The 27,457-nt window shown below is 37.4% G+C and overlaps 6 protein-coding genes across 7 annotated transcripts; 4 read left to right on the top strand and 2 right to left on the bottom strand.

Annotated features, from left to right (window-relative positions):
* Window positions 1–5,645: 5,645 nt before the first annotated feature.
* On the top strand, window positions 5,646–7,151 carry LOC112089225. Its single transcript, XM_024160209.1, has 2 exons — window positions 5,646–6,525; window positions 6,934–7,151. Exons 1-2 carry the CDS (start codon window positions 5,646–5,648, stop codon window positions 7,149–7,151), a joined length of 1,098 nt encoding a protein of 365 aa, XP_024015977.1.
* Window positions 7,152–8,926: 1,775 nt separating this feature from the next.
* LOC18025689 (DSC E3 ubiquitin ligase complex subunit 1) lies at window positions 8,927–12,833 on the top strand. Its single transcript, XM_006408936.2, has 14 exons — window positions 8,927–9,592; window positions 9,840–9,912; window positions 10,009–10,136; window positions 10,227–10,342; window positions 10,431–10,491; window positions 10,593–10,659; window positions 10,735–10,812; window positions 10,905–11,062; window positions 11,157–11,216; window positions 11,301–11,394; window positions 11,545–11,712; window positions 11,800–12,128; window positions 12,232–12,524; window positions 12,624–12,833. Exons 1-13 carry the CDS (start codon window positions 9,431–9,433, stop codon window positions 12,448–12,450), a joined length of 1,713 nt encoding a protein of 570 aa, XP_006408999.2. The 5' UTR covers window positions 8,927–9,430; the 3' UTR covers window positions 12,451–12,524; window positions 12,624–12,833.
* Window positions 12,834–17,029: 4,196 nt separating this feature from the next.
* On the bottom strand, window positions 17,030–20,369 carry LOC18025688 (mitotic checkpoint serine/threonine-protein kinase BUB1). The gene is made up of 14 exons (XM_006408935.2): window positions 20,243–20,369; window positions 19,997–20,144; window positions 19,640–19,797; window positions 19,449–19,539; window positions 19,228–19,341; window positions 19,064–19,151; window positions 18,696–18,799; window positions 18,540–18,611; window positions 18,370–18,459; window positions 18,127–18,284; window positions 17,963–18,017; window positions 17,743–17,877; window positions 17,526–17,647; window positions 17,030–17,425 (listed from the first exon to the last, which is right to left on the bottom strand). The coding sequence occupies exons 1-14, from the start codon at window positions 20,311–20,313 to the stop codon at window positions 17,236–17,238; spliced, it is 1,596 nt and encodes a 531-aa protein (XP_006408998.1). The 5' UTR covers window positions 20,314–20,369; the 3' UTR covers window positions 17,030–17,235.
* A 464-nt stretch (window positions 20,370–20,833) lies between these two features.
* LOC18025687 (probable protein phosphatase 2C 58) lies at window positions 20,834–22,911 on the top strand. Of its 2 annotated transcripts, none has more exons than XM_006408934.2 (5): window positions 20,834–21,125; window positions 21,625–21,867; window positions 21,971–22,247; window positions 22,335–22,489; window positions 22,600–22,911. In XM_006408934.2, the coding sequence occupies exons 1-5, from the start codon at window positions 21,093–21,095 to the stop codon at window positions 22,738–22,740; spliced, it is 849 nt and encodes a 282-aa protein (XP_006408997.1). In that variant the 5' UTR covers window positions 20,834–21,092; the 3' UTR covers window positions 22,741–22,911. The 2 variants fall into 2 exon arrangements, with proteins under 2 accessions (XP_006408997.1, XP_006408995.1); XM_006408932.2 differs by lacking the exon at window positions 20,834–21,125 and adding an exon at window positions 21,155–21,352.
* Window positions 22,912–23,948: 1,037 nt separating this feature from the next.
* On the top strand, window positions 23,949–26,487 carry LOC18025686 (S-alkyl-thiohydroximate lyase SUR1). The gene is made up of 7 exons (XM_006408931.2): window positions 23,949–24,405; window positions 24,618–24,957; window positions 25,077–25,295; window positions 25,394–25,453; window positions 25,542–25,697; window positions 25,923–26,016; window positions 26,108–26,487. Exons 1-7 carry the CDS (start codon window positions 24,053–24,055, stop codon window positions 26,275–26,277), a joined length of 1,392 nt encoding a protein of 463 aa, XP_006408994.1. The 5' UTR covers window positions 23,949–24,052; the 3' UTR covers window positions 26,278–26,487.
* Window positions 26,488–26,841: 354 nt separating this feature from the next.
* LOC18025685 lies at window positions 26,842–27,331 on the bottom strand. Its single transcript, XM_024160208.1, has 2 exons — window positions 27,043–27,331; window positions 26,842–26,890 (listed from the first exon to the last, which is right to left on the bottom strand). Exons 1-2 carry the CDS (start codon window positions 27,252–27,254, stop codon window positions 26,842–26,844), a joined length of 261 nt encoding a protein of 86 aa, XP_024015976.1. The 5' UTR covers window positions 27,255–27,331.
* Window positions 27,332–27,457: the final 126 nt, after the last annotated feature.

Below are 27,457 nucleotides of genomic sequence, written 5' to 3'. Positions count from 1 at the left end.
CTGAGAATCGAACCTTGAATAAATCTCCTGTGGATGGCTCTAGATACTTAATTATTGATGGGGGATCGAATCCAACATATATCCCTAACCTTCTTTGAGGTCCCATCTTAGATCACTGTGGTGGAGCAATCAGAACATATACAGCACATCCAAATATCTTAAGATGGGAAATATTAGGTTCTTGACCCAAGATCAATTGTGATGGGGAGAGCCGATTATTACTCGTTGGCTTGATGCGAATCAATGCTGCTGCATGTAATATGGCGTGCCCCCATGCAGAGATTGGGAGTTTTGATTTCATAAGTAATGGTCTAGCAATCTACTGAAGACGTTTTATCAACGATTCAGCTAAACCATTTTGTGTGTGAACATGATCTACAGGATGTTCAACACTTATCCCAATGGACATGCAGAAATCATTAAAGGCCTGTGACGTAAATTCACCAGCATTGTCAAGGCGAATTGCTTTTACAGGAAAATCTGGAAAATGTGCTCGTAATTTAATCAAGTAAGCAAGTAGTCTCGCGAATGCCAAATTGCGAGTTGATAACAAGGAGACATGTGACCATCTGGTCGGTGCGTCAATTAGAACCATAAAGTATCTAAAAGTTCACACGGTGGATGAATCGGCCCACAAATGTCTCCTTGAATGTGTTCCTGAAAATTAATCGATTCATGAATTATCTTGGCTGGTGAAAGCCGTATGATCAACTTTCCTTGTGAACAAACAGCACATGAAAAATCATTGGGAAGAATCTTTTGGTTCTTTAATGGGTGTCCACAGGAATTAGTGATTATCTTTCACATCATTGTTGAACCGGGATGGCTCAACCGGTCATGCCAAATAGTGATGTTTTCAGTCTGGTTTACTATGGCATTTGCCTCAATTGTACTAATCATAGTGTAGTACAATCCAGTGGACAAAGCGGGTAGTCTTTCTAAAATGTTCTTAGAGCCATTGGTAATACTTGTAATCTGAAGGTATTCAACATTTCATTCACTCATAGTTTCAATATGATATCTATTTTTACGGATATCCTTAAAGTTCAATAAATTTCTTTGAGACTTAGGAATACAATGCATCGACAATTTTGAATTGCGTTCCCATAGGCAATATTATATTTGCTTTTCTAATGCCTTCAATTATCTTTGCATTACCCGTTACAGTACTCACACTAGCCTCTTTCTTTTCCAAATATGAAAAATATCTTTTACTTTTCTGGATAGTGTGGCTAGTTGCGCTTTGACTAGTTGCGCTGTCTGCTAAGCATAAATCTCTACCATCCATTTTCTTCAAATAAATAATATAAATCATATCAAAATAACTTTATTAAATAAATAGAATTCAACCATGTCTTAAAAGAGAGCAACAAAAACACCAAAACATAAAATAAAAGCTAAAAACTAAATAACTAAAAACCAAAAACCAAAAATCCAAATACTAATAAATTAAGAACTAAATCACTGTTTCTCATTTGTGACAAAATCGGCCAGTTTCAGATGAGTGGTTTTATCATGATCAAATTCTTTTGCACTTAGAGAAAATTTTGCATCTTGTGCCCATGTCAAATAGTTGTCACCAGTGATATTAAGAACTTCAAATTCAAGGCTAGTAAAATTCGACATTTTTACTGAAATAATAAAACAAACAACATATATTAATTTATTCCTATCATGCCGTATAACTAAGTTCTCACAATTAACTTAATCAATGAATCCATAAATATGACCATGAAAATAAGAAAGCGTATGATTTATCTAGAAGAGTACAAAATTATAAGTCATGTGCTGGTCATGCAAAATTTGGCCTCGTAATTTTAATGCAGGATTCATATAATATACTAAAATTGACGTGTATGGTTCACAAGAAAAAGACAGACATGGTTTCATGCACTAGGATCTACGACTACCTATAGCAAGATGTTTACTAAAAACTAGTATAGATTCGTAGATTAATTAGCATGTGATATATCAAAAACAATTCTGTAAAAACAATTAGTAAACAGATTTGTGAGCAAACCTTGAATAGATCTAAAAATATTCTTTGCAAAATTCATATTTAGAACAAAATATAGTTGTGCATATATTTCTATTCCTTTAAAACATGTTGGGTGATTTACGAAAACAACAAGCTATATACAATTTTACCTTAACAATTAAACATGACCACAAATTCATAAATAATATAACAATTGAGCAAAGCGGTCGTGACTTATTAAACGTACACAAAACACAAGCATGAAAAAAAGAAGTCTCAGATCTATTTTTAGCAAAGCTCTTTCAAATTCTTTTACCTGAAATAGCTAATTTTCTTCTCCATCCTCCAATTCTGGCCAGAAACCACCATGGTTCTACACCTGCTTCTCATCGGAGGATCTTGCTTTTTTTCTTTGCGCCGGTCAATAATATCTCTACTTCAGTGTTCTTCTCCATACCTTCCATCGTCCACATTCTAGCTATATGCTATGCTTTTTTCTCAAGACAAAAGCTTCTTAAAGTCTTCAAAACTGGTTTCATCCTGCACTGATTCTGTCTCCACATATATCGGATCTGAAGAACATCGACCAAGAATGAAGACTTCTCCTTCCTGGGAAGTAAGACCTTAATGGGTTTCTCTCCATGGAGATGTTATACAAAATCATCACCAATACCGGACAGTACTCTCAGATCCAGATCCAAAACCTCTCCGCCCAAGCTTGAAGACATCTTCCCTTTGGAATGTGATTTCTTCTACCTTTTACTCTAAACCATCGCAACTATCTAGCTGGGTGCTAAGTTTTTATGATACACTTTTTTCAAGAAACCATCGAGAAAGCCTTTCTCCAAGCCTTTTTTACTACACTTTCACCAATGTTTTGCTCAGCGAGATCTCTATGCAGGAGGAACAAAAGAGACTGGAAATAGAGCAGGTTATGCCGAGGGAAGGAGATTCTCCGATTCATGATGAGACATGGGAAAGAAGGCCAAAAGTTTCTGATGTCAAATCTGAGAAAATCCCTGGAACGGGAAAACCTGAAAAATCTATCGGAAAGAAAAATCAGGTGATGAGATTTCCAACGGCGATAAGTGTTTTCCGGCATCCTTTGGAAAATACCGTGCTGACAGAGACTGAAGCAGATTATGAGAATTTTGCTGATATCGGTAAATCCAGAAAAATTCTGTCGAAGGAAAAACAATTCCACAAATCGCTGGTAACCTTGGGAAGCCCGCGGGTGAAGCGTTCGCTTGGTAAGGGCCGTAAGTCCCCAAAAGCAAAAGGAAAAGGCAAAAGTGCAGGACCTGGGCCAGGCCCAAGTGAAAGTAAGAAGAACATATCTAAGGAGAAGAAGTCTCGTTAAGGCCCAAAAGTCAAAACAATCATAATCATATAGTGTGAGAGGAGTCCAAAAAATATAGGAAACTGTCAAATATGAACGTGATAGGATGGAATTGTCAGGGGGCGGGAGCCGATCTGACGAAAGATCACCTAGAAGAACTCCATCACTGCTTCCAACCTCGGTTCTTATTTTTATCAGAAACTAAGAACAATCGCCCTTTTCTGCAAGATATGCAAGTGTATTTTGGCTATGACTATGTTTATACCGTTGAACCAAGAGGTCGAAGCGGTGGTCTAGCTCTTTTTTATATGGATGAACCTACAGTTTCTATTATTTATTCTGATGAACATATGATTGATGTTGACTCAAGTCTAAACGGGCATAAAATTTTTATGACTTTCGTCTATGGTGATGCGGTCATTAAAAACCGAGAGAATGTTTGGGAACGTTTAACAAGGATGAGCGTAAACAGAAATGAAGCCTGGTTTATGATAGGAGACTTTAACGAAATAACCGGAAATCACGAGAAACGGGGAGGCCACAGGCGTTCTGAACTCTCGTTCATCCCATTCCAAACTATGATAGCTAATTGTGGAATGCTTGATCTTCCTTACAAAGGAAATTCATTCTCTTGGGTGGGAAGAAGACGCTCAGGCAAAGTCAAATGCCGTCTGGATAGAGCACTTGGAAACGAATAATTTTTATCTATTTTTCCCCACTCATCCACGGAATACTTGAAACTCTGGGGATCAGATCGACCAGTCCTAGTTATGATAAAAATTGAAAACACAAGGAAGAAAAAACCCTTTCGTTTTGATAAAAGATGGATTGGAAAACCAGGATTCAAAGAGACAGTCTCTTCCGGTTGGGGCCCTTTTGATAGAATCTCACGTCGAGATTTCCACCTGAAAGTGGCCCGATGCCGGAAAAACATCTCCATCTGGAAAAAATCTAATCCGACTAACTCGGAAAAAATGATCGAAGAATTAAAAAATCAATTGGACTTTGCTCAAGATGATGACAATACAATGCTAGAGGAAATCGAAAACATTAGGAGAAGACTCTGCAATGCCCTCCGGGAAGAAGAAATTTTTTGGCAACAGTAGAGCCGGGAGAAATGGCACAAGGACGGAGATAAATACACAAAACTCTTCCATGCGCTCACTAAGCAAAGGAGAGCTTGCAACCGCATCATCTCCCTCAGAGATAACAACGGGCAATTGGTGGAAAATGCAAGAGGGATTGAACGGGTGGCCTCCACGTATTTTCAAGAGCTCTTCTCCTCATCTATTCCCTCTGATCTGACAATTTCACTCCGGGTTATCATCGAGAAAGTATCAAATAATGCAAACCAATTACTACTGAAGGATCCAACAGAAAAAGAAATCAAAGAAGCTCTTTTTGATATTAACCCGGATAAAGCTCTTGGGCCTGATGGAATGACAGGTAAATTTTACAAAAAAATCTGGACTATTCTCCGCCAAGACATAGTAAAACTTGTTAAAGACTTTTTTCGCTCTGGAACTTTTGACCATAGACTCAACCAGACCAACATTTGTCTAATTCAAAAAAAAAAACAAAACAAGAGCGATGGCAGAATTTTGTCCGATCAGTCTTTGTAATGTGAGTTACAAGATCATATCAAAACTTATGTGTAAGCGGCTCAAAAAGACATTACCTAACATCATCTCGGAAACACAATCGGCCTTCATGGCTAGACGCCTTATAACGGATAATATCTTGTTAGCCCAAGAAAACTTTCATGCACTCCGGACCAACACCGTCTGTAGAGAAAACTTTATGGCCATAAAGACATATATGAGCAAAGCTTATGATCGGGTTGAATGGAGTTTCATCGAAGCCCTCCTGATTAAGCTAGGTTTCTCGGCGAGATGGGTTGAGTTACTTATGTATTGCATCTCCTCGGTTTCATACCAGGTCCTTATCAATGGAGAACCTAAAGGACACATTAAACCATCGAGGGGATTAAGACAATGAGATCCTCTATCCCCGTTCCTTTTTATCTTGTGCACAGAAGGCCTGATTTCTCTCCTCAAAGGTGCTGAGGAATAAGAACGTATTTCTGGGCTGAAGGTGGCCCAAGCAAGCCCTCCAGTATCCCACCTACTATTTGCTGATGATAGCCTGTTTTTCTGTAGAGCAAACATACAACAGGGAACTCAGATTCTCAGAATATTAAACACTTATGGAGCGGCATCGGGGCAACAACTTAACCTGGGCAAATCATCCATCATGTTTGGAAATAAAGTGGATCCGAACCAAAAACGAACTATTAAAAATACCATCGGCATCTCGACAGAAGGTGGCATGGGCATGTATCTAGGCCTCCCAGAGCAAATCTGTGGATCAAAGAAGAAAATCTTCTCTTTTGTCCATGATCGCCTAAGCTCCAGGGTTAATAATTGGTCTGCAAGACTTCTCTCCAAAGGCGGAAAAGAGATTCAGATTAAATCAGTGGCTCAAGCCGTTCCGACCTACATCATGTCTTGCTTTCTTCTTCCACAGGGGATAACAGATAAACTCCGTAGCGCCATTGCCAATTTTTGGTGGAGCTCGAAACAAAATAACAGTGGAATACATTGGATTGCATGGGACAAGATTTGCATTCCCCAAGATCTGGGAGGCCTTGGATTTAGGGATCTTAACGATTTTAACCTAGCTCTGCTAGCTAAGCAGCTATGGAGACTCATTCAGTATCCGAACTCTCTTCTGGCTCAAGTGCTAAGAGGAAGATACTTTCGACAATCTGATCCATTAGAGGACCGAAAAGTCTACTCACCATCTTATGGATGGAGGAGTATGTTGGCTGCAAAACCGTACCTCAAACAGGGACTCAGGAAGACAATTGGGTCGGGACTCAACACTAGAGTTTGGAATGAACCTTGGATCCCTGATGTTAGAGCCCGGGCTCCAAGAGCAGCCCCCCAAATCGGCTTTCAAGACCCAGGAATGCTAGTATATCATCTTATCCATCAAGATACGAAACAATGGGATGAGCCTCTCTTAAGAGTCTGCTTCCAACCAGAGGATATCTCGCTTATTCTTGGGTTGAGACCTACTAAGAACCGTACCCTAGACGGATATGCATGGAACCATACTAAATCAGGGATATTTTTGGTTAAATCGGATAATGATTTGATTAGAAGAGTGAAGCTTGCACAAAATACAGATGTAGTGGGAGAACCAAGTATCACAGCCCTTCAAAGTTATGTTTGGAAAGTACGAACACCTGGAAAAATGAAACATTTCATGTGGCAAGCTTTATCAGGATGCATTGCTACTTGCCAAAACCTGACCCGAAGGCATTTGGGAACTGATAGGCGGTGCCCCCGCTGCAGGAACCGTGAAGAATCTATCAACCATCTTCTATTTTTATGTCCCCCGGCTTTACAAATCTGGACGTTATCGGACTTTCCGTCCCTTCCAGGCCTCTTTTCGAGTACCTCTATTTACCAAAATATGAGTTTCCTCTTTTGGAAAACAAAAGAGTTAGGTATGACAGATCCACAAAAGGATATTTATCCTTGGATCCTATGGTATATTTGGAAAGCCAGGAACGTCAAGATTTTTAACGGAAAATAAATTTCTCCGGTAGATACCTTAATCCACGCAAAGATTGAAGCAGAAAGCTGGAGGAGTGCAAACAAACCGGAAGTAGACGAGGACGCAATAGACAAGACTACTCCCATTCCTCTAACTCCGTTATCTCTACCTGATGCCCAGAGGTTCCCGATCTGCCAGGTCGATGCATTCATGGATAGAGAACGGTCTGGTGAGTGGGCTCGGGTGGAGTCTGAGGAAGGAGAGGAGTGAAGAGATTTTTGGCCTTCAGGGCTGTCGGAGAAGTCTTTCGGTCCTTCATGCCGAATTGGAGAGCCTCCTTTGGGCAATGTCTTGTGTGAGAAATAAACAGATCATATCCGTCTACTTTCAGACCGACTGCTTGGATCTGGTAAGCATGGCAGAATCTCCATCAGACTGGCCATCATTCATTTCAGAGTTGTAAATCTTTTGGACATTACGAGAAAGCTTTTTGGACTTCACTATCTCCCATATTCCCAAGAGTTCAAATGTCCGAGCGGATAGTCTAGCAAAAGGAGCTCGAGCAAAAGCTTTATCTTTTCCCAAATCATTCATAACGAGTCAGTTGCGGGGGGCTTTCGGACCATTCCCTTAACAGACTAATAGTGATGTAATAGTTGGGTAATGGAAAAAAAAAACACAAGCATGAACAATAAAATAATATAGCATATAAGGATCAAGGATGCATTAATTTTTAGCAAGCGGCGATTGATCATGTGAACATGAAAATAATATTATAAAACCGATCCGTGTTTATAATATTCTCTCAAACAGGTTCGCATATATATGTATATGTAAAATACGAGATGCTCGCTTATGATGCTTATGAATTATGAGGTTACTAACCTTGTTGATTAACAAGAGAGAAAAGGAGAAAATTGGAGAGATCGGATGTTTGAAGGGACAAAGGCAAAACCTTAGTCGATTAGAATTTTGTGCTTGATAACGTGTTTTAGTAAAAGAGAAAAGAGAAGATTTTTGTGTGTATTATTCTAAAAATAATAAATTTCTTATATAGGGGTATATATAAGGGTTTAAGTTTAGCTTAGAAATAAAGTAAAATATTTTAGGAGATAAATACGAATTGATACACAACTAAATCTAAAATTTTCTAGAAGATATGGACATCCATAAAAAAATATTCATAACAAGAATTTATTATTACTTTATTATTATTATCTAAAGTTAGACTCGGTCCAATGAAAATGTGATTCGAATGAAAATAATAACTCCTAGTCATTTCAATAATTATCAATCAAAATCTCAAACAAAGGTTATAAACTAAAAATGTGTATTTATTTATCATATATTTTCTAAAGAAATTTGGCCTAGTAAAAACCCCAAAACAAATGTATAATGTTTACATTCATGATGTAACAAAAACAAATATGCGACTTTTAAAAACAAAACAAAATTGTTGATTCTAGTCCTTTTCCGCTTGTTCTTCGGATCCGACATGTTTAGAAAGATTATAAATTTGATGGAATTTTAACAAACTATTGTGGGGATTTGACAATATTAATCTATCGACTCTTAGGGTTGTTTTTGTTGTTGTTGTTGTTTGACACAGTGACTTATTGCAATTTCAATGTTGGTTACTTCCAATTACGTAAATCAAATAGTTCAAACCATGATATTTCCCATTTTTAATGGAACTTCTGTGCATGATGTCATCATATGAATTGGAAGAATAACTCGAAATCATAAGGAATGCGCAGATGATTTCTCTTTACGACGACACTTTTGTCCATCACGTCTGAAATGTTTATATAATTGACTTTGTACAAATAATTGACATTTGCATATGCATATGCATAAATATCGGTCTAATTATTATTTTGTTAAAAAAATCATAAATATGAAGATCAAGCTAAGACTAAAGACGAATAAGAAGATTACTGTGCCAGAAGAGAAAAAGAAGAAGATTAAACTTGAGACGCAGAGTGGAGAAGATGGGTCTTGAAGAGTGAAAACGTTACAAAATAAAACAAACTCCTTTCCAAGTTCCCAGTTTTGTTCGCTTACTTTCCTTTTCCAACAAACAAATACTAGTAATATAGTTTAGAGCTAGGGAAAAAAGGTCTCAACTTTCTCGAGGAGGAAGAATCGGAGAGTCAATTGAGAATCTGGAACGTTCCTAATTGAGAGTCTTAACCTCTATCTGGGTTTGCATTTTTCAAAGTCAATTGGCATTTGCTGCGATACGAATGTGCAAAGTCTTTTTCTTAAAAAAATCATCTAGTTGCCGTTTGGTGCATTACAGAGAATCTCTCCTTATTGGTTGGTCACAAAGCAATAATTTTCGTCTTGCAAAAACCTCAGTTTGTTGGGCTCTCACTTTCTCTTGAGCTAATCTGTTCCGATTTGATCTTCCTTGTCCTCTGTTTGACTTCACTTGAAGCAACCTCCTTTTTTCTTTCTCTCCTTTATGTCCTCCTGATGGATGGATTGTCGTCTTCGGTGGTGTCGTCGATTACGCGATTCAGTTCTGATCCAGCCAGATCATTCTCATGGGGTTTTGGGGTTTTGATGATATGAAGAAGCGGGCTAATTTGGAATTAGGGTTCCTGGGGTTACGTCTTCTCTTCTGCTTGTCGATTTGGTTTGCGGTTTCTCAACAAGCGCACGGTCTGAGACCCATTAGGGACACCGCTCGATCCTGGGGCGACGAGGTTTGTGTTGATTTCTTATTCTGTATCAGCTGCTATGATTTGATGCTTTAGCTGATGAACGCATCAAAAAGGTTGTTGTTATTGTGATTCCCAGTAATGTAAAGGAGTCCCTTTGTTTAGAAATTTCTGATAGTTCAGAGTCTATCTAGGATAAGATCATAAGAATGAGATACTAGATATAGAGAATCTCGAATGTGCAAAGAGAATTATCGGGTTTATGGCTGAGATTGTTTTTGTCATCTCGCAGTGGCTTTTTGGCAGAAAAGAAAAAAGTGGAGCTGGACCATTTTCCGCGTGGAATATAACAGGAACATATAGAGGTTTTGTTTTTGTTGATGTTGCATTGTTGAGTTTGTTTCTGCTTCAGTATCATATCCTGCTTTTTCAAGGATGATCATGCCCGTGTTGTGTTACAGGCACCTGGAAATTTCTTGATACCGTAAATAGCTCCTCAAAGTTCCCTGACTTCCGAAAAGAAAATGGTAACTCTGTCATCGAGTTAGTGACAAGTCCAACAAAGATTACTGGTGTGCATTATGTTCAGGTGATTAGTTATTCAATATTCTGCATCATGGAATCATGCTTTCATCTCGTTTGCAAAATCAGAACTTGTGTCAACTTTGATTGGGAACAGGGTGCAGTTGTTTTCCATGACGTATTTGACAATGAACACAATGTGGGTGGTGCCCAAATTAAGGTGGAAGGTGTATATATTTGGCCCTTTAGGCAGCTTCGTCTTGTTGCTAACAGGTATGTCTGCATATTGATTTATTTTAACTGCCTTTTGAGATTCAATATTGATAGAGCTTAAGGTTTTGTACATTTCATGACTTATCAGCGGAAAGAAGGGTGATTCAGGACTAGAAGACGATTATCTTCTCTCCAACCCCTATCATCTGGTAATGCCCGATATGATTCACTTTGCCACATGATAGTGCATCATTATGCTGATTCCTTGCTATCTGTATTCTATGTATTAACCTTTTCTGCTGTCGGACAGCTCGGAATTTTTTCGTCTCAAGTGTTTCAAGAATCTCCAAGAGACGGAACATCGAAACAGAAGACTTGTGAGTGGATCTAAATGTGTTTCAGTATGATGTACTTTGCTGCCACATCTTACCTTGGATTGTGTTGTGTTTCAGCTCCAATATATGAGATGGAGAAGCACTGTAATATCGAAATAGCAGCCCAGATATCCCGAACCGCTTCTAGTGAAAATAGTATGTATGCCTTCTAACATTATACTTTGAAGTGATGATTCTGGCTGTGTTCTTACCATATCAGCTAAGAGAAGTTTACTTAATTTTGGTAGATGGGGACAAAGATTATTATCATATCGAAGGATTGATGGAAAGTCCTGCAGTAGATGATGACGGAGAATGTTTCTCGCCCTTGTTGCTGAATGCAACCTCCATAAACGTTGAAGTCTACTATAACAAAGCTGTGAACTATACATTGATGGTCACTTTTGTATCCTTTGTTCCAACCTCGTTTCCATTCCATCACAGAATGACAAACACCATCACAGTTTCTAGTGGGTTCCTTAACTTGTTATTGTACTTAGGTCTCGTTCCTCCAGGTTCTTTTGTTGATCCGGCAAATGGAGCACAGTAACACACAATCCGTAAGATTCTCATGTTTGATAATCTGATCATTTTGAAGGAAGAGAATGATGCCTAACATTGGGATAATTTTTCTTGTATACAAGGGCGCTGCAAAGGTCTCTATTGTAATGATCGGGCAGCAAGCCATCATGGATTCTTATTTATGCCTTTTACATCTCACAGCCGGGATTTTAGTTGGTATGTACTGTATTTCAAAGAAACCTCGCTCCTCGTCACATTTTGCTGGGAATTATCGTACACTTTCATTGAAGTATCTGTTTCTTGACCTTGTCATGCTTTTCTCAGTCATTCTGTAAACTGATATTTCACTATCTCTTTGTTATGCAGAATCACTGTTTAACGCTTTTGCAACAGCTGCGTTCTTCAAGTTTGTAGTGTTTTCGATATTTGAGATGAGATATCTTTTGGCCATATGGAAAGCAACGCGTCCTTCAAACAGCGGTGAGGGATGGGAGACAATGAGGCGTGAGCTCTCCTTTCTGTACAGCCGCTTCTGTAAGTATTCTCTATTTCTTCTATAAGTAAATGCTTCAGATTCTCACAGAGATTTGATGTTTCCCTCATTGTAATGATTTTCAACAGATGGAATCCTTCTTGGAGGCATATTGATAATGTATGAGCTCCACAACTACATGCGGCCGATCCTCCTCCTCATGTACTCATTTTGGATTCCGCAGATAGTTGCAAACGTTGTTCGTGACTCTAGAAAGCCTCTGCATCCGTATTATATACTTGGGATGACGGTCACACGGGTTGCTATACCGTTGTATGTTTTTGGATGCCCCAAGAACTTCATGCGCGTGGAGCCCAGCAAGGCCTGGTGTATAGGCCTGTGCACATTCATCGGGTTTCAAGCTGCTGTTCTTCTTCTTCAGCATTATTTCGGGTCGCGTTGCTTTGTTCCTCGGAAGGTTTGTTTGTGGTTCTGATACCTTTTTTTTTGATCAATAATGAAATTTGCTTTAGATTGTTTTGATCAATAGCTCATGTGTCTGTTTGCTTCATATGCTGCAGATGCTACCTGAGAAATATAGCTACTACAGAAGATTTGATCATGATGTAAACCGAAGCAGGGACTGCGTAATCTGCATGACCACAATTGATCTCAGGCACCGCAACAATGATTGCATGGCAACGCCGTGTGAGCATTTGTTCCACTCGGGATGCTTACAGAGATGGATGGACATAAAGATGGAGTGCCCTACTTGTCGTCGCACACTTCCTCCAGCTTAAAAGTATCTATCTTCTCTGCTTCTTCGGTTTCCCCTAGGAACCCATCTTATCAACTTCACCCACATTAATTGCAGGTAACAGATTTGGCTAATTTGGTTTGCCTTGTTCTGCATTTTTCTTTTTGGTGTCCCTGGAAAATGAAAAAAAAATGAAAGGGGCTTCTTTGGTTTCAGGTCTTGTGAAGATATTAGACGAAAACAGAGCAGAAATCTGTAGAGACTGCAGAACAGACATTTGTATGAATTGTGTAATAATCCAATCTTTTTAGTGCACTTTCGTCGCCTCTTTAGGTCATTCTTTCAGTAGAATCCTTGAACATATACAAACAATCATTTTACCTTTCACAATATTTTTGACGTTAAACAATTGTTTATATTATCATATATACCAACACGGCAAGATTTTTCTTGCGTCATACTTTTGAACACCACTGAACCTAAACCCCGTTCTGTTTCTTGACCCTATTAGGTTTTAAATGCCTTTAAATTTCTTTTCCTATAATTGATTTATCATTTGCAAATTACTTGAAACTTCTGGAACAAGTTATTCAAACCTAGGATTTTTCTCCCTCTTATCTCTCAAAAATTCGTGTTTCTTAATGGCGGCCGGCGTTTACGCGACGCCGTTTTCTTTCTTTGTTTCTCTGTCTCATGTTCTACGTATTGTATCTCCAATTAGTGCTCCCGGCTCTCTTTGTTTTCCAGAAAAATTGTTTATCATTTTCACTATTTTTAGATAACTAAAAATGTTGAAATGTACCGATTAAATTATTCACAACTGGTCCAATCTGGATCAACCACGCCTGATGGGTTTAATGGCTACAATGCCATAAATTGAAAAAAGTTAATTTGATGTGCCATAAACATGTATGTGTGCCATAATACACATGTAATTCCTATTTTACTCTTAATAAATTTTTTTGTGGCATTCCTGAATTTAATAAAAAAGTGATTGATTTTTTATTTAAATTGAAATTAATAATCAAAACGAAATAAATTTAAAAAATAATTTTTTTAATTTTTTTTCTGTTTCTTCTTCTTCGTCAACGTTTTGTTGATGGATTCTGAAAAACACCAAATCTCATTCTCGCCGTCAAACCCTCGCCTCTCCTCCTCTTCTTCATTCTCTGTAATCACTTTATTGTTTTTATTTTCCCTCTCCACCACCATTGTTGAAGTTTCAAATCCATTTAGGTTTTTGTTTGGAGATTTGGGAATTTTACAATTTAGGGATTGAATTTCTCAAAATTGCTTGTTTGGTATGTAAATCGGGTTGGTAACCTAGTTTATGTGATGATTAGGTCTTTGCATAGATAATTTATCAAATATAGTTGTTGAATCGTAGTGATTCTTAGGTATAAAATCCGAGTTCATCACCAAATCTGCAGAAGAGGACAACTGGTACGAATGGTACAACTAAGAGATAAGAGAACAACTAGTACAATTGGTACAACTATGAGATAGAGACAACTGGTACAAATAGGTATAACTAAGACAACTTAAATAATTGCTGATTGAAAATTCTTTTATTATATTGAAAATCGGGTCGGTAACCTAGTTTTATATGACGATTTTGCATGAATAATTTCTTAAATATAGTCGTTGAATCGTAGTGATTCTTAGGTAAAATATAATTATATCTGAGTTCATCTCCAAATCTGCAGAGGAGGACAACTAGTACAATTAGGTACAACTATGTACAAAAATTGACGGCACACATAAATGCAAATGTTATTTTGATGGATAGTGACACTTAGGTAAGTCAATCTAATCTAGAGGATTTCATTTTTGGCGGAGAATACTTTCTGGATGGAAATAAACAAGGTACAATTGGACACATATGTACAACTATATGCAATTCTTTCATTAGAAAATAATAGTGATAAACTATAAATATAGAAAGCAAACATTCACTTAAAAAATGTAAAAAATTTATAAACTATAAGGAATAAAATTAAAAAGATGGATAACATGAAATTTATCATTTTTCTAATACATATTATTGGTTTCACATCCAACACCCCTTATGATACAAAGAAGACTTTGATAATGTTAATAATCTTATGATGGAAAAGAGCCAAAATTATGATTTTGCATAAATTGTTTATGAAAATGTTGTAAATGGACTACAATAGTCAAAAATCATGTGGACAACTACAAAATAATAATTTATATCAAGGGACAACTGGAAAAAATACTAAAATTGTCAAAGGACAACTATGAAGAATTTTGGACAACTGGACAACTGAGTACAACTATGTATAAAATTGACGGCGCACGTGGTACTTTGACTGCACACGTGTCTCTTTTTGTCGGCGCACGTGCGTCTACGACTGACAACATAGTTGTACCTAGTTGTCCAGTTGTCCAAAATTTGTAATAGTTGTCCTTTGATCGATTTTGTAGTTTTTTCAGTTGTCCTTCGACATAAATTATTATGTTCTAGTTGTCCACAAAAATTTCGAACATTATATAGCAGCCCCAAGGTTTTTGCGTCATTATTTTTCTATTTCCTATATTTTGGCATAGATGCTTGCATAAGATGGATAACATTGTCAAAGACTTTATTATAACATAAGGGTTATTTCAAGTGAAACCAATAATATTTGGTTCTTTGAACAAAATAAAGTAAATAATTTTAGAAATTTTTTTAACACTACAATTAAAATATAGTTGTCCCAAGTTGCACCTAGTTGTCCTGGAGAAATTCATAGCGTAATTGTACCTAGTTGCACCTAATTGCCCTGGAGAAATTCATTAGTAATTGCACCGAGTTTCATCTAGTTGCCCTGGAGAAATTGAAAATAGTAATGCAAGAAATCAAAGAAATCCAAAAAATTCGAAATACAAATAACTCCAGAATAAATAGTAATACAATAAATCAAAGAAATCCAAAAAATACAAAATACAAATAACTCCAAAATAAATAATAATGCAAGAAATCAAAGAAATCCAAAATACAAATAACTCCAAAATACACATGTACACTCTAAGGCTGAAATAAGTTGAATCCTTCATTCAGCTGTACCTTTTTTAAAAATTAAGGAGTTATAGATAATTGTATATATGTGTCTAACTGTACCTTGTTTATCCCTATTTTGGAAAGATTTTCTCTGCTAAAATGAATAATGTGGCTATCCAGAATGAAAAATTTTCTGCTTAAATGTAATTTGTTTAGCTAAAATAAAATCTTTTCGGATAAAAATAAACCCGAAAATATACACAAATTAAGTCTACATGCTACTTTTGCTCTGAGACCATTTATCTAATTTATTATCCGTTTTTCGTCTTTCGGCGATTTTTTTGGAGAATAGAAACCACTTTTTTTTTGGTCTAATTCGGCAGTAAGACAAACAATTTTTGTATATTATCAGAAATACTCCACTTAGTTTCATTTATATGTGAAATTCATTCTTCACATAAATTATCTACTCCAAAGTTGTTTAGTTTCATATATCGCAATATTCTTACATACAATATCTTATCTACTAATACCAAATAAGTTATCAGCTCCAAATATGAGGTATTAAATGATATAAAATCTATTGAATTGTCTGTGTGGTTGATGCTCATTATCTCTTGAAAATATAATAAAAAAAATTCTCAATTAACAATTATTCAAATTGTCTTAGGTATATCCATTTGTACTAGTTGTCTTCTATCTCGTAGTTGTTCTAGTTGTACCAGTTGTATTAGTTGTCCTCTTATCTCTTAGTTGTACCTTTCGTACCAGTTGTCCTCTGCAGATTTGGTGATGAACTCATGTATACCTAAGAATCACTACGATTCAACGACTATATTTAAAAAATTATTCATGCAAATACCTATGTCATATAAAACTGGATTACCAACCCGATTTACAATTATAATAAAGGAATTTTCAATCAGCAATTATTTAAGTTGTCTTAGTTATACATATTTGTACCAGTTGTCCTCTATCTCATAGTTGTACCAGTTGTACTAGTTGTCCTCTTATCTCTTAGTTGTATCATTCGTACCAGTTGTCCTCTTCTGCAGATTTGGTGATGAACTCGGATTTTCTACCTAAGAATCACTACGATTCAACAACTATATTTGATAAATTATCTATGCAAAGATCTAATCATCACATAAACTGGGTTACCAACCCGATTTACATATCAAACAAGCAATTTTGACAAATTCAATCCCTAAATTGTAAAATCCCCAAATCTCCAAACGAAAACCTAACTGGGTTTTGAATCATCAAAAATGGATGGGGAGATGAGATAAAGACAGAAACTGATTGCAGAGGATGAGTAAGCAAGGGTTGGATGATGAAGTTGAGATTTTGGTGGTTTTCAAAATCTGTCGATGTTTTAACGACGAAGGAGAATAAGAAAAAAAGAAATATAAGGAGAATTAAAGAAAATTAATTAAAAAATTAAAAGAAATTGCTGGAGAAGAGAAAAAGAATTTAGGTAATTAATAAATGAAAAATAAAATGGGTTATCAGGTGGGTTGAATTCGGGTGGATATTACCCTGGTTTTTTTGTTAATAACTTGACATATAAAGAGAAATGAAGAATTTCCAGGGTTAACCTTATTAAAAAAAAATCGAAAAGAAATTAATTATTAGAGTGATAGCATTTTTGTCTGTTTTGTAAGGATTTATGGCTTTTCAGCCGAGCGCTCCGCCTAATGTCTCTGACATGAACCATCCTCCCTCACAAAATGCGTGTTACTTGAGAGGCAAGCAAAGCCTCTCAATGTTTTTTACACAAACAGACTTTACAGAGACTCTTTAACTACCCCAAATTCGAAATAATTACGAAGAACATAAAGAGACACGTTGTTTGGTGAGTAACTCGTTAAGCTTGTTCATGAGCTTAGGATCAGAGCATAAATACTCTTCCATAGTCTTTCTCAGATTCCTCAGTGTCTCCGTGTCATCCCCACACGTCTCTCTGTTGAGCAGCTTCGTGAACAGTTCCTTCCACAGATCCACATTCCAGTATCTGCAACGTCAGATCGAGCAGACAACTTGGTCAAATCGCAAGAGACGAAACAAGAAGTAATTGACGCAAAGGTTCATTAATTTTTGAGAAATAAGCGCACCTTTTAAAAGAAGTTCTTGGGAAATTTATGTGGCCACCATCGAGTGCCTGTTTCTTTCCAACCTCCATGTAGGTGTTGTGCAGCATCATGTGCACGATTACACAAAGTCCGTAAGTGTCCACCTATACAACACATATTCCAATAGCCTCGATTGGTTTAAATTCTAATCATGCAAAGACAAATTCTTGCTGAAACAATGGGAGTGAAAACGACTTGCCTGAAACTTCCAAGGTTTGTTCTCCTTCATCTCCGTGCAACGAAAGCCTGAGGTACGACAATCGCCAGTAAACTCGGTGGTGCTTGGAAACAGGCTCAAGTCTATTCCTCTACCCCAGTCGACAAGACAGAGACCCTGAGTTTCGGAAATGTCAAATTTCATCAGATTGTAGATTTATATAACACACGAATCACAACTACTAGTTGTATAAGTGATTTACCTGATTGCTCGAAGAACCTGTTTTCTCATGAAATCCAGTCTCAGTTAAGTTTTCTCTGCAAGTAATTAGTGAGGTATCTCAGTTTCTGCTACGATTGTGACTGTAGAAGTACATGGCTTCATGATAAGAAAAATATCTTATCTATAAACTAATAAGCAACTTACGGAGGGTATCGAATCAGTAGATTGTCTGGCTTGAAATCACCATGAATGATTCCAACGCTGTGCAAAGATTCCAGCATGTACAGCATCTCTATTGTGTAATACATGCACAAAACTTCTTCCATGGACTTGCCAACAACGACATACGAGTTTATGACGTCCTTAAATCACGCAAATAAGGCAAATTAAACAGGTGAGTATGTTGCAATTCTACTATTCCGTCAGTAAGTGTCCACAGAAACCTACCTGGAGTGTCCCGTGTGATAGATAATCGCACACAAGTATACTGTAGTCTGAATACACGTGCACTCTCTGAGCCAACCCAAAACTTGATCTCTAACATATAGCATGAAAGTAATAAGTATGGTGTGAAAGTAACGCCTGTGACCTAGTAAGATCAATGGAAAAGAGCATACTTGGTTCTCTGGGATCCTGCAATCAAGCTGGCGATACATTTGGAATTCCCAAGGGAAAGGTGGATTTTGTACCTGTGAAGAGAGGAGTATAAGTTGGCTGATGTGAGCTACCTGACAACTGTGTCATTTGGCATATTACTGTATTTGAGGGCCTACCTTTAGAGCAACTACTTCATCAGGATTGCTGTCAATGTATGCTTTGAACACTGGAGCAAAGCCACCTTGACCAGCACAACCCTTGATCTGGTACTTCCTTCCACCTTGCAAATGTATCTTATTCAATATTTTTATTCTTTTTTCTCAGAAAAGAAACATCACCCAAGGTGATAACATAGCCGGAATCAATTCATTTTACATGAATGAAAGATGGAAATTGTATAGCCACGAAAGCTGCTGATTAGATTCTGAATTTCAGAATTTAGATTACAGGTAACTTCCACAGCTCTGACTTTGAACAATGAATCTTAAAATGTAAGGTAAACATTCTTTATCCCGCAGAATAGATTAGTATGAAATTTTTTTACCTATCTCAATGATCTTATTTCTGGAAAAATTCTGCAAAGTTGACAGGTTGGCTTTTCCAGGAAAACGTTTGTTGCTTATATAGTAACCCTGATGCAAACATAAAGAAAGAAACTCAGTGGACAAGGCTCCCTATGTTTGAATCATGATTTGCTATTCGTCTTACATCATATTTCACAAGCTCTGGTTTTATCTTGTGAAGTAAGTCTTCCACAGTGGAGGTTGCCCAGGGATTTACAAAACCCGTCCCAGAGTCAGTGGCCTGAGCATCATTACCAACCTGCCAGAAAGAAAAAGTAAAAAAAAAAAAAAGGAAAATATAGAAGGGAAATTCCGTTCAATCCTCAAACAAAGCTATCAATGTGCAACTCGTATTAGAGAATAAACCTTTTCAAGGGAAGATGATTTGGTCCTCTTTGAGATTCTTTGTAAGAACAATGAGTGTGCCTCTTTTAACCTGTGAAATGGTTCAGCCTTCCTACATTTCTCCAAGATCAGAAATGAAATTACTAACTAGAGGAAGGAATAAAAATTAAGTATTTAGGAAAGGGGGCAGCAAAAGGAGAAAGATAAGAGACCTGGAAAGACCAGTTCGATAAACCAAATTAGCTCTTCGCCATAATCCTTTGGCCTCGAGAAAAATAGCATACCATTCATAGAGCAGCGAATGCCCTATGCATATCTCGTTCTCTTCAACTTCTCTATAAACACTCTCAAAATCTTCACTGCCCTCAAGCTACAACCACCAAAAGTGATGTCAAGTGTGAAAAAAAAAACCAATTTGATAATAGAAAAACCCCCAAATTATGACACCCATCATATATATTTAACAATCCGAAACCTAAGAAGAACTCGAATCAACAACAAAGGCAATTCAAGGAATCGAGAGCCCATTGAAGCTGGAGAGAGTATGATAAAGGATAAGGGGTAATTACGTAGAGAAACCAGATCTTGAGGAATCTGACGTCATTTCTGTAGCGAGCGTCTTGCTTGTATGTTGAGATACAGTCATGTAGAAGCTTATCGAGATTTTCGCCGGAATTTCTACCAGAGAGTAGATCTTCCGTCGAATTTTTAATCTTCCTGAAATCAAATGATTGAAACCCAAATACATGGAAAATCAGAAACTCTTACGGCATAATTGAAAATATGAACAGAGAGTAACACGGATTATGAATTACTGAAGCCATAGGAAGAGCGGGTCGTCGGCAGAGGTGGAATCGCCGGCGGTGTCTCTGTAACCGATTGCCATTTTTGTTGTTTTTTGTGTTTCGCAGTGTGTGTGTGAGAATGAGATAGTGGGAGAAAGAGTCCACTCTCTCAGAGGAATAGAAGAGAGAGAGCGAGAGGGAAGTGAAAGTTTAATTTTTAAAAAGAAAGAAAAAAACTAATTTTAGAAATTCAAAACTTGTTGGACCGAAAATGTTTTCTAGCCCAAGAGAACTAGTGGGCCTATGTGTTGTATGTAATGTGGCCTATTATGTCTTGAGAGAGAGAGAGAGAGAGAACTCCATTAACGAACATGTTTCTCAATGTAAAAAGACCATCTAACATTAATAACTCAGTCCATATATGCAAACTACATTTTAAATCACTAAGATTTGTTTTTCCATCAAAAATGTCTAGGACGATGATGTGTTTCAATGATACCATTTTTGTATGTTACAATAATGCTATAAACTTTTGTGTGTCGGCAACGTGACGTGAGAATCTAGCAATAATACTATTAGAAATATATATATTTTTTTTTTTGGGGGGGGGGGGGGGGAAGTAAGGAGGAAGAGTGGAGAATTTGTTTATGCTTTGCCTGAAAAGAAAAAGAAAAAATAAAAGTGTGAAACGGGACGGAAAGAGAAGAAAAGTCGTCGGCGGAGAGCGCGTCAGCAAAAAATGGGACGAAGGGAAGCAGCGTGAGCATTGTTGTTCATAAATAAGAGAAGACAAGGAACCCATCTCTATCTTTCTCTCTCTCTCTCTTCCTATTTTGAATCATTCCACATTTCACATTCACACAAAAATCCTTTGTCACAAATGACAGGCCGAGAAATTCTCCATAAGATGAAGGTACGCTCAACCAAAGTGACTTTCTAGGGATCCTATCCTAGATTTTGTGATCTGATCCTTTTTATGTCCTTGTCCTGCTTCAGAACCAATATTTTGCTTCCTTTGTTCTAACTTGCAAGTTTCTAAGCATGTATATTGAATTAGCATATGCTTGTTTTGGATATTATGTTGCCCCTCAACTGAAATGACCACAAGGATGCAACTTAATTGGGAATTGACTGATTCTTGTACAGCTTTTATTAATCTCTTGAGTTTGTTTGCTTCATTTTTGCATTTGATGATGTCTCTATATATATGCTCTCTTTTTGTTTAGAAATTAGGCCAAAGCAAGCCAGGATATTATTACAGTATATGTTGCTCTAAGTGGAGAATTCTTGCGTGTGATTAATTTGGTTTCAAGAATCTGCAAATAGACAGTATCTAGTTTATTCATGGATCTCTTTAGTTTCTTGTGTAAACTCTTCTTTTTTGCTTTTTTTTTGGCTGTGAATAATAATAGTTGAAGGCTGGATTCTGCGGATCTGAAACGGGGAGAGGTAAAAGCAAGATGTGGAAGAACATAGCGCACGGTTTTCACTTTGTCAAAGGCAAAGCGAGCCATCCGATGGAGGACTACGTTGTGTCTGAGTTCAAGAAAGTTGACGGCCATGAATTGGGTTTGTTTGCCATCTTTGACGGTCACTTGGGCCATGATGTGGCCAAGTACTTGCAGACCAATCTCTTTGACAACATTCTCAAAGAGGTACATACTAATATTACTGTTTTTTAGCAAGAATCAAATCCCTATGTTTTGTGAATATTCCTATCTCAAAAGTGTTTTCTTTTGTCTTTTTTTTTTCCCTCAGAAGGATTTCTGGACTGACACTGAAAACGCTATAAGGAATGCTTACATATCAACAGATGCTGCGATATTAGAGCAGTCGCTTAAACTTGGCAAAGGCGGATCAACGGCTGTGACAGGAATCCTGATAGATGGGCAAAAGCTAGTGGTTGCTAACGTTGGAGACTCAAGGGCAGTGATGTCAAAGAATGGCGTTGCGTCTCAGCTCTCGGTTGATCATGAACCAAGCAAGGAACTTAAGGAAATAGAGAGCCGTGGTGGCTTTGTATCAAATATTCCAGGTCAGTTTATACACACAGTTTCTTACCTCATCAAATCAGGGTCCTCTGCTCAGATGGATGAATTGACGGATCCTTGAAATGTTGCAGGGGACGTTCCAAGAGTTGATGGACAACTAGCGGTTGCGAGGGCGTTTGGAGATAAGAGCTTAAAGTTACATCTGAGCTCAGAACCAGACATCACTCACCAGACAATCGATGATGAGACCGAGTTTATCATTTTCGCGAGTGATGGAATCTGGAAGGTATATATTTGATCTCTTTGTATCTTTTTAATAACATATCATCATCAGACAGTCTGATGGAATCTAAATTTTTTAGAATTTTGGGACAATGTGTATTGTGTTAACCTCAGGTGATGTCGAACCAAGAAGCTGTGGACGCGATCAAAAGCATAAAAGATCCACAAGCGGCAGCAAAGGAGTTGATAGAAGAAGCAATCGCTAAGAATAGCAAAGACGACATCTCCTGTATCGTTGTAAGGTTCCAGTGCTAATCATATAAAGCTTATTTCTCTATAAGCAAGTTTTACCAATCAAGTGTGTAAGAGACAAACAAAGACATTTTTCAGTTAATATAAACGCTCAAGCTGTGTGATCTCTTGTATAACCACCATTGACAATAAAAAAATCTCGCCAAGAAGTAAAAACTTAAGAGTTGCAAGGTTCTTGATCCAATATCGTCACTTTGAGGTCCCATTAATTGGCTGGAAAGACTGATTTTCGTCTTCCATCTTAACTTTTCACACGATGTTAGCAAAAAAAATATAAAGAATAGAAGAAAATTGATGGTGAAGCAAAATTCAGACAAAAGTGGCCAGAAAACTTGAAATGGAAGGCCAGAGAGAGTTGCATCGAAGGGGCCTTGAAATTGATGGTCTTATATTTTCTTTTCATGATTTTCTTTTGTTTTCTCGTCTTCATCCGGATATAATAATTTTGGATAAGGAAAACCTACTGACATATAGTGTTCGTTTAAGAAAAATATTTTGCAGACTTGTTTTTTTTTTTTTTTTTTGGTAACATCTTGCAGACTTGTTGTCTGTGATATGTTTCACATTCTTGATTCTTCAAACAACTTCAAAGCCCGTATACGTTGGCTAACCACATTAGCCCAACATATACATACGCACTCATGATAACATAATCATTCTTTAACTACGTTTCATGACAATACACTGTAAATATGACGTACAATCAAAGTCACCTATAAAATTTAAAAAAGTTAAAATACAAGATAAAAAGTTTGAATTGTGTGTACAAACTTTAAACATTAAATTTTAATTAGCCATCTCACTTTTCTAAATCCATTAATTTAACAAAAAAAAGTAGAAATTTAAAGATTGTGCTTAATAAATTTGTATTCGGAATCAAATAAATTTTGCGTACACAATATACAAGTATGGAAAGTTTGTAACCAAATTGGTATCAAAATCACATTTCAAACTGAACTGAACACTAGTCACTTCCCAGTTCATTAATCGATTGGGTTTAACTTACCAACAATGTTAGAATAATAATAATAAACCAATCGGATACAAAGTCTATCTATATGTAATTATGTAGGGAATCCGATTGGTTTATTAGTATAAGATTCTTTTGAGACATCTGGTTTATTACATTTGGCACGTGGTTTTTGTTTGGGTTAAGCTGGTAGGTCTCACCAAGATTATAATCCGAACTTTTGATATATTCAACAATCACACAGTCCACAATCGTTACCGTTTTTTTCTTCCACATACTTTTTAGGTAGGAAGGATCTTCTCACTCAGAAGCAGAGATTAAACCACAGAAGAGAGAATTAAGAAGATGAGCGAAGAACAACAAGCACACGCCAACCTTGTGGTTCCCGCGTTTCGAACTGAGGAAGAGCCCAAAACGCAAACGCAGACGCAGAATGGCCACGGTACCGTTTGGCGGTTCGGTGGAAGCGATAAGGCCGCGAAAGCATCGACCGTAACGCTGAGAGGTGTCATCTACATGCTCTTCGACAACTGCAGCAAGGACGTCAAAAAGACCATTTTGCCCCTCGGCCATGGAGATCCGTCCGTCTACCCTTGCTTCCGCACCTGTATCGACGCTGAAGACGCCGTCGTCGACGTCCTCCGTTCCGGCAAAGGCAACTCCTACGGTCCCGGCGCTGGGATTCTCCCGGCCAGAAGGTAATCTAATCAACTCAAATCGAGCGATTTCCGATGTGCGCTTGAGTCAACAATGATTCGAATCAATTTTGACTCGATTTCATCTTCAGCTTTCTACTGACTTTATCACCCACTCGAAAGTACACAGTCGAGTATAAGACCATATCATATAGTTTAGTATTCGAATGAATTTTGACCCTCATTGTTTTTGATTTTGTCGTTGTTGTGAACAGAGCCGTCGCCGATTATCTGAACCGAGATCTCCCGAGCAAGTTAACGCCGGACGACATCTTCCTGACCGCTGGATGCAACCAAGGGATAGAGATCGTGTTCGAATCGTTGGCTCGACCAAACGCAAACATCTTGCTCCCACGTCCTGGCTTCCCTCACTACGACGCTCGCGCTGCTTACAGTGGTCTCGAGATCCGCAAGTTCGATCTTCTTCCCAACCAAGAATGGGAGATCGATCTCCAAGGCGTCGAAGCCATTGCTGACGAAAACACTGTGGCATTGGTCGTCATTAACCCCAACAACCCCTGTGGAAACGTCTACTCTCACGACCATCTCCGCAAGGTTCGATTCGATATGCTCACCTTCTTATCTGTAGATAAAGCTTCAAACTTGGAGCCGTTTCTAATTCATAACTCAGCTAAAGCTTAAAACTTTGGATTCATTTTTATGAACATTTATAGGTTGCAGAGACGGCTCGGAAGCTGGGGATAATGGTGATCACAGACGAAGTATACGACCAAACTATATTCGGTGACAATCCCTTCGTTCCAATGGGGAAGTTCGCATCGATCGTCCCTGTGATGACGCTGGGAGGCATATCTAAAGGATGGGTCGTTCCTGGATGGAAAATTGGCTGGATCGCCTTGAATGATCCCGAGGGCGTTCTCGAGTCCACCAAGGTCTGTTTTTCTGCTGCTTCCTTTTTTTTATCTGTCCTCTCCTGCTGTTGTTGGTAACAAGTAAATCTCAATCTGGATTCATTCTCTGTTTCTGACAGGTGGTTCAATCCATCAAACAGAATCTTGATATAACTCCTGACCCTTCCACTATAATTCAGGTTTGTGATTTAAGTATTTTGTGGTAGAATGGTTTTGGGTTCTCTAGTCGTTGGATTCATGATACTAACATTCCGTTCCTTTTGGCAGGCTGCACTTCCCACGATCCTGGAGAAAGCGGATAAAAAGTTCTTTGCAAAGAAGAACAAGATACTAAGACATAATGTCGATTTGGTGTGTGATAGGCTCAAGGACATCCCCTGCGTCGTCTGTCCCAAGAAACCTGAGTCTTGCACTTACTTATTGGTAAAACTTGTATAAACCATTCACATCCACAACTGTAGCTAAGACCGAATAGACTAGCGATTTTTGATCAATGTCAGACCGTCACTAGTCTTTTCGAACTGATGAATAGGAGAACATTCTGGTTGTCGTAGAGAGGATGATAATAACCAATACCACACTTAATCGAGTCTCTCTGATTCCTTTGTCCAGAGATATCCATTTTTTAACAGTTTTCACTTACTGCAGACAAAACTGGAGCTGTCATTGTTGGAGAACATCAAGGACGACACTGATTTCTGCGTGAAGCTGGCTAGAGAGGAAAACCTCGTGTTTCTGCCAGGTAAACCAATTGAAATCAAGATACACATGAATCTTGTGATCTGAGTTTTGAAACTAAAATGGCTTCATTTGTTTTGGGGGATGTTTTGCAGGAGAGGCTCTGGGTTTGAAGAACTGGATGAGGATAACAATCGGAGTGGAAGCTCATATGCTTGAGGATGCACTTGAGAGACTCAAGGGTTTCTGTACACGTCATGCCAAGAAGACAGATACAGAAACTGAGTCACTTGAAGCTTTGAAACTGAGTGATAATAAAGTTTAAGACTTTACATGTATGTATTTTACAAGCCTCGAGGGGCGTGATGTATGTACAATGTGCCAAAGGAATGAATATTCCTGCTTTTTTTTCCATTTTGATTTCTTGATTATTAATTACATTAAATATTAAACCAAATAAAACTATGGTTAATTTGTCAAACAGCATTTGGAACATAAATTAAGGATCTAGCATCCATGAAAAATATTAATAAAAGGTTATTTAATTTGGTCTACCTTTTGTTTCTTAACGTCATTTGATTTTTTTTTTTAAGAACTGTTTTTAAGGTCTTCGTTATACAATGACGACATTAAAAGGCGGACAAATATTCAATATATTTTTGTATTGTAAATGTAATTTTTTTACTCTTTCTCTCTTCTTTGTTTTATAATATATTTTTATGTAGTTGTATAGTTTTTTATCTTTAATATTTGGAACTTATATAACCTGTATAATTAGAGAACAGAAATTTTGTTTAAGCATATATTCTTATTGAATTTTTTTAACAAAAAGTTAAAAAACGGTAGACATATCACATAATCACAAATCTTCTACTATTTTATCTTTCTATCATGTTTTCCTTCCGCCAGCTTCCACCGATGCCACCCCATGTGAAATTCTGTTCGTGCAAATAAATCATACATATAGTAATCAGAAGATTGATCTTTGTTGACCAAACTATTAACAACAATAATTAATAGTAGAAATAAATAAACTAGATGAAAGTAATTAATAGTAGAAATAAATAAACTAGATGAAAGTAGAGTGTACCGAGCCAGGGAGTGAGGGGGACCATGGGGAGGGTTAGGGCCACCGCATTTGATTTTACAGCGTTCAAAGCAATCACCGTCGTGAGTTTTGCAAGGCTTTGAACACTGTCGAAAACATATAATCCAATCTTTTCTTTGTTTTGGTGGATCTGCTGTTACCGTCGCAACAATCACCATCATCATTATCATTACTATCGCACTCCATTTTCCCATTTTCTTCTTCTTCTTCTTCTTCTTCTTAGATAATCAAACTTTGTTTTCTCTTCTTCTTTTTATCTTATGATTGACTGTTTGATTATTTTGTTTCAAGAATTCAACCTCTATTTATACTATTTTCTTAAGCCTTTTTTTATCATTTTTTTTGTAAGAGTAAACGAACTTTATGTAGATCTTTTTACTAAAATTTGTGTTTTGTC

This window comes from Eutrema salsugineum, unplaced genomic scaffold (assembly GCF_000478725.1).
Source record: "Eutrema salsugineum unplaced genomic scaffold, Eutsalg1_0 scaffold_12, whole genome shotgun sequence".
Taxonomy (NCBI): domain Eukaryota; kingdom Viridiplantae; phylum Streptophyta; class Magnoliopsida; order Brassicales; family Brassicaceae; genus Eutrema; species Eutrema salsugineum.
Note: the sequence above shows the minus strand (reverse complement) of the source record. Positions and strands in the feature narration are given on the sequence as shown.

Excerpts from the sequence above, each read along its gene's own strand:
- LOC18025688 (XM_006408935.2), bottom strand. The coding sequence starts at position 20,313 with ATGGCAATCGGTTACAGAGACACCGCCGGCGATTCCACCTCTGCCGAC. Across the intron at positions 18,800-19,063 it reads AAATAAGATCATTGAGATAG|GTGGAAGGAAGTACCAGATC; the intron begins GTAAAAAAATTT and ends TACATTTGCAAG. Across the intron at positions 18,285-18,369 it reads TATCACACGGGACACTCCAG|GACGTCATAAACTCGTATGT; the intron begins GTAGGTTTCTGT and ends GCGTGATTTAAG.
- LOC18025687 (XM_006408934.2), top strand. The coding sequence starts at position 21,093 with ATGACAGGCCGAGAAATTCTCCATAAGATGAAG. Across the intron at positions 21,868-21,970 it reads TTGACAACATTCTCAAAGAG|AAGGATTTCTGGACTGACAC; the intron begins GTACATACTAAT and ends TTTTTCCCTCAG. Across the intron at positions 22,490-22,599 it reads CGAGTGATGGAATCTGGAAG|GTGATGTCGAACCAAGAAGC; the intron begins GTATATATTTGA and ends TGTTAACCTCAG.
- LOC18025689 (XM_006408936.2), top strand. The coding sequence starts at position 9,431 with ATGGGGTTTTGGGGTTTTGATGATATGAAGAAGCGGGCTAATTTGGAA. Across the intron at positions 9,913-10,008 it reads TATAACAGGAACATATAGAG|GCACCTGGAAATTTCTTGAT; the intron begins GTTTTGTTTTTG and ends GTTGTGTTACAG. Across the intron at positions 10,137-10,226 it reads CTGGTGTGCATTATGTTCAG|GGTGCAGTTGTTTTCCATGA; the intron begins GTGATTAGTTAT and ends GATTGGGAACAG.
- LOC18025686 (XM_006408931.2), top strand. The coding sequence starts at position 24,053 with ATGAGCGAAGAACAACAAGCACACGCCAACCTTGTGGTTCCCGCGTTT. Across the intron at positions 24,406-24,617 it reads GGGATTCTCCCGGCCAGAAG|AGCCGTCGCCGATTATCTGA; the intron begins GTAATCTAATCA and ends TGTTGTGAACAG. Across the intron at positions 25,296-25,393 it reads GCGTTCTCGAGTCCACCAAG|GTGGTTCAATCCATCAAACA; the intron begins GTCTGTTTTTCT and ends TGTTTCTGACAG.
- LOC18025685 (XM_024160208.1), bottom strand. The coding sequence starts at position 27,254 with ATGGGAAAATGGAGTGCGATAGTAATGATAATGATGATGGTGATTGTT. Across the intron at positions 26,891-27,042 it reads CCCCCTCACTCCCTGGCTCG|AATTTCACATGGGGTGGCAT; the intron begins GTACACTCTACT and ends TTGCACGAACAG.
- LOC112089225 (XM_024160209.1), top strand. The coding sequence starts at position 5,646 with ATGGGCATGTATCTAGGCCTCCCAGAGCAAATCTGTGGATCAAAGAAG. Across the intron at positions 6,526-6,933 it reads AGATGTAGTGGGAGAACCAA|ATACCTTAATCCACGCAAAG; the intron begins GTATCACAGCCC and ends TTTCTCCGGTAG.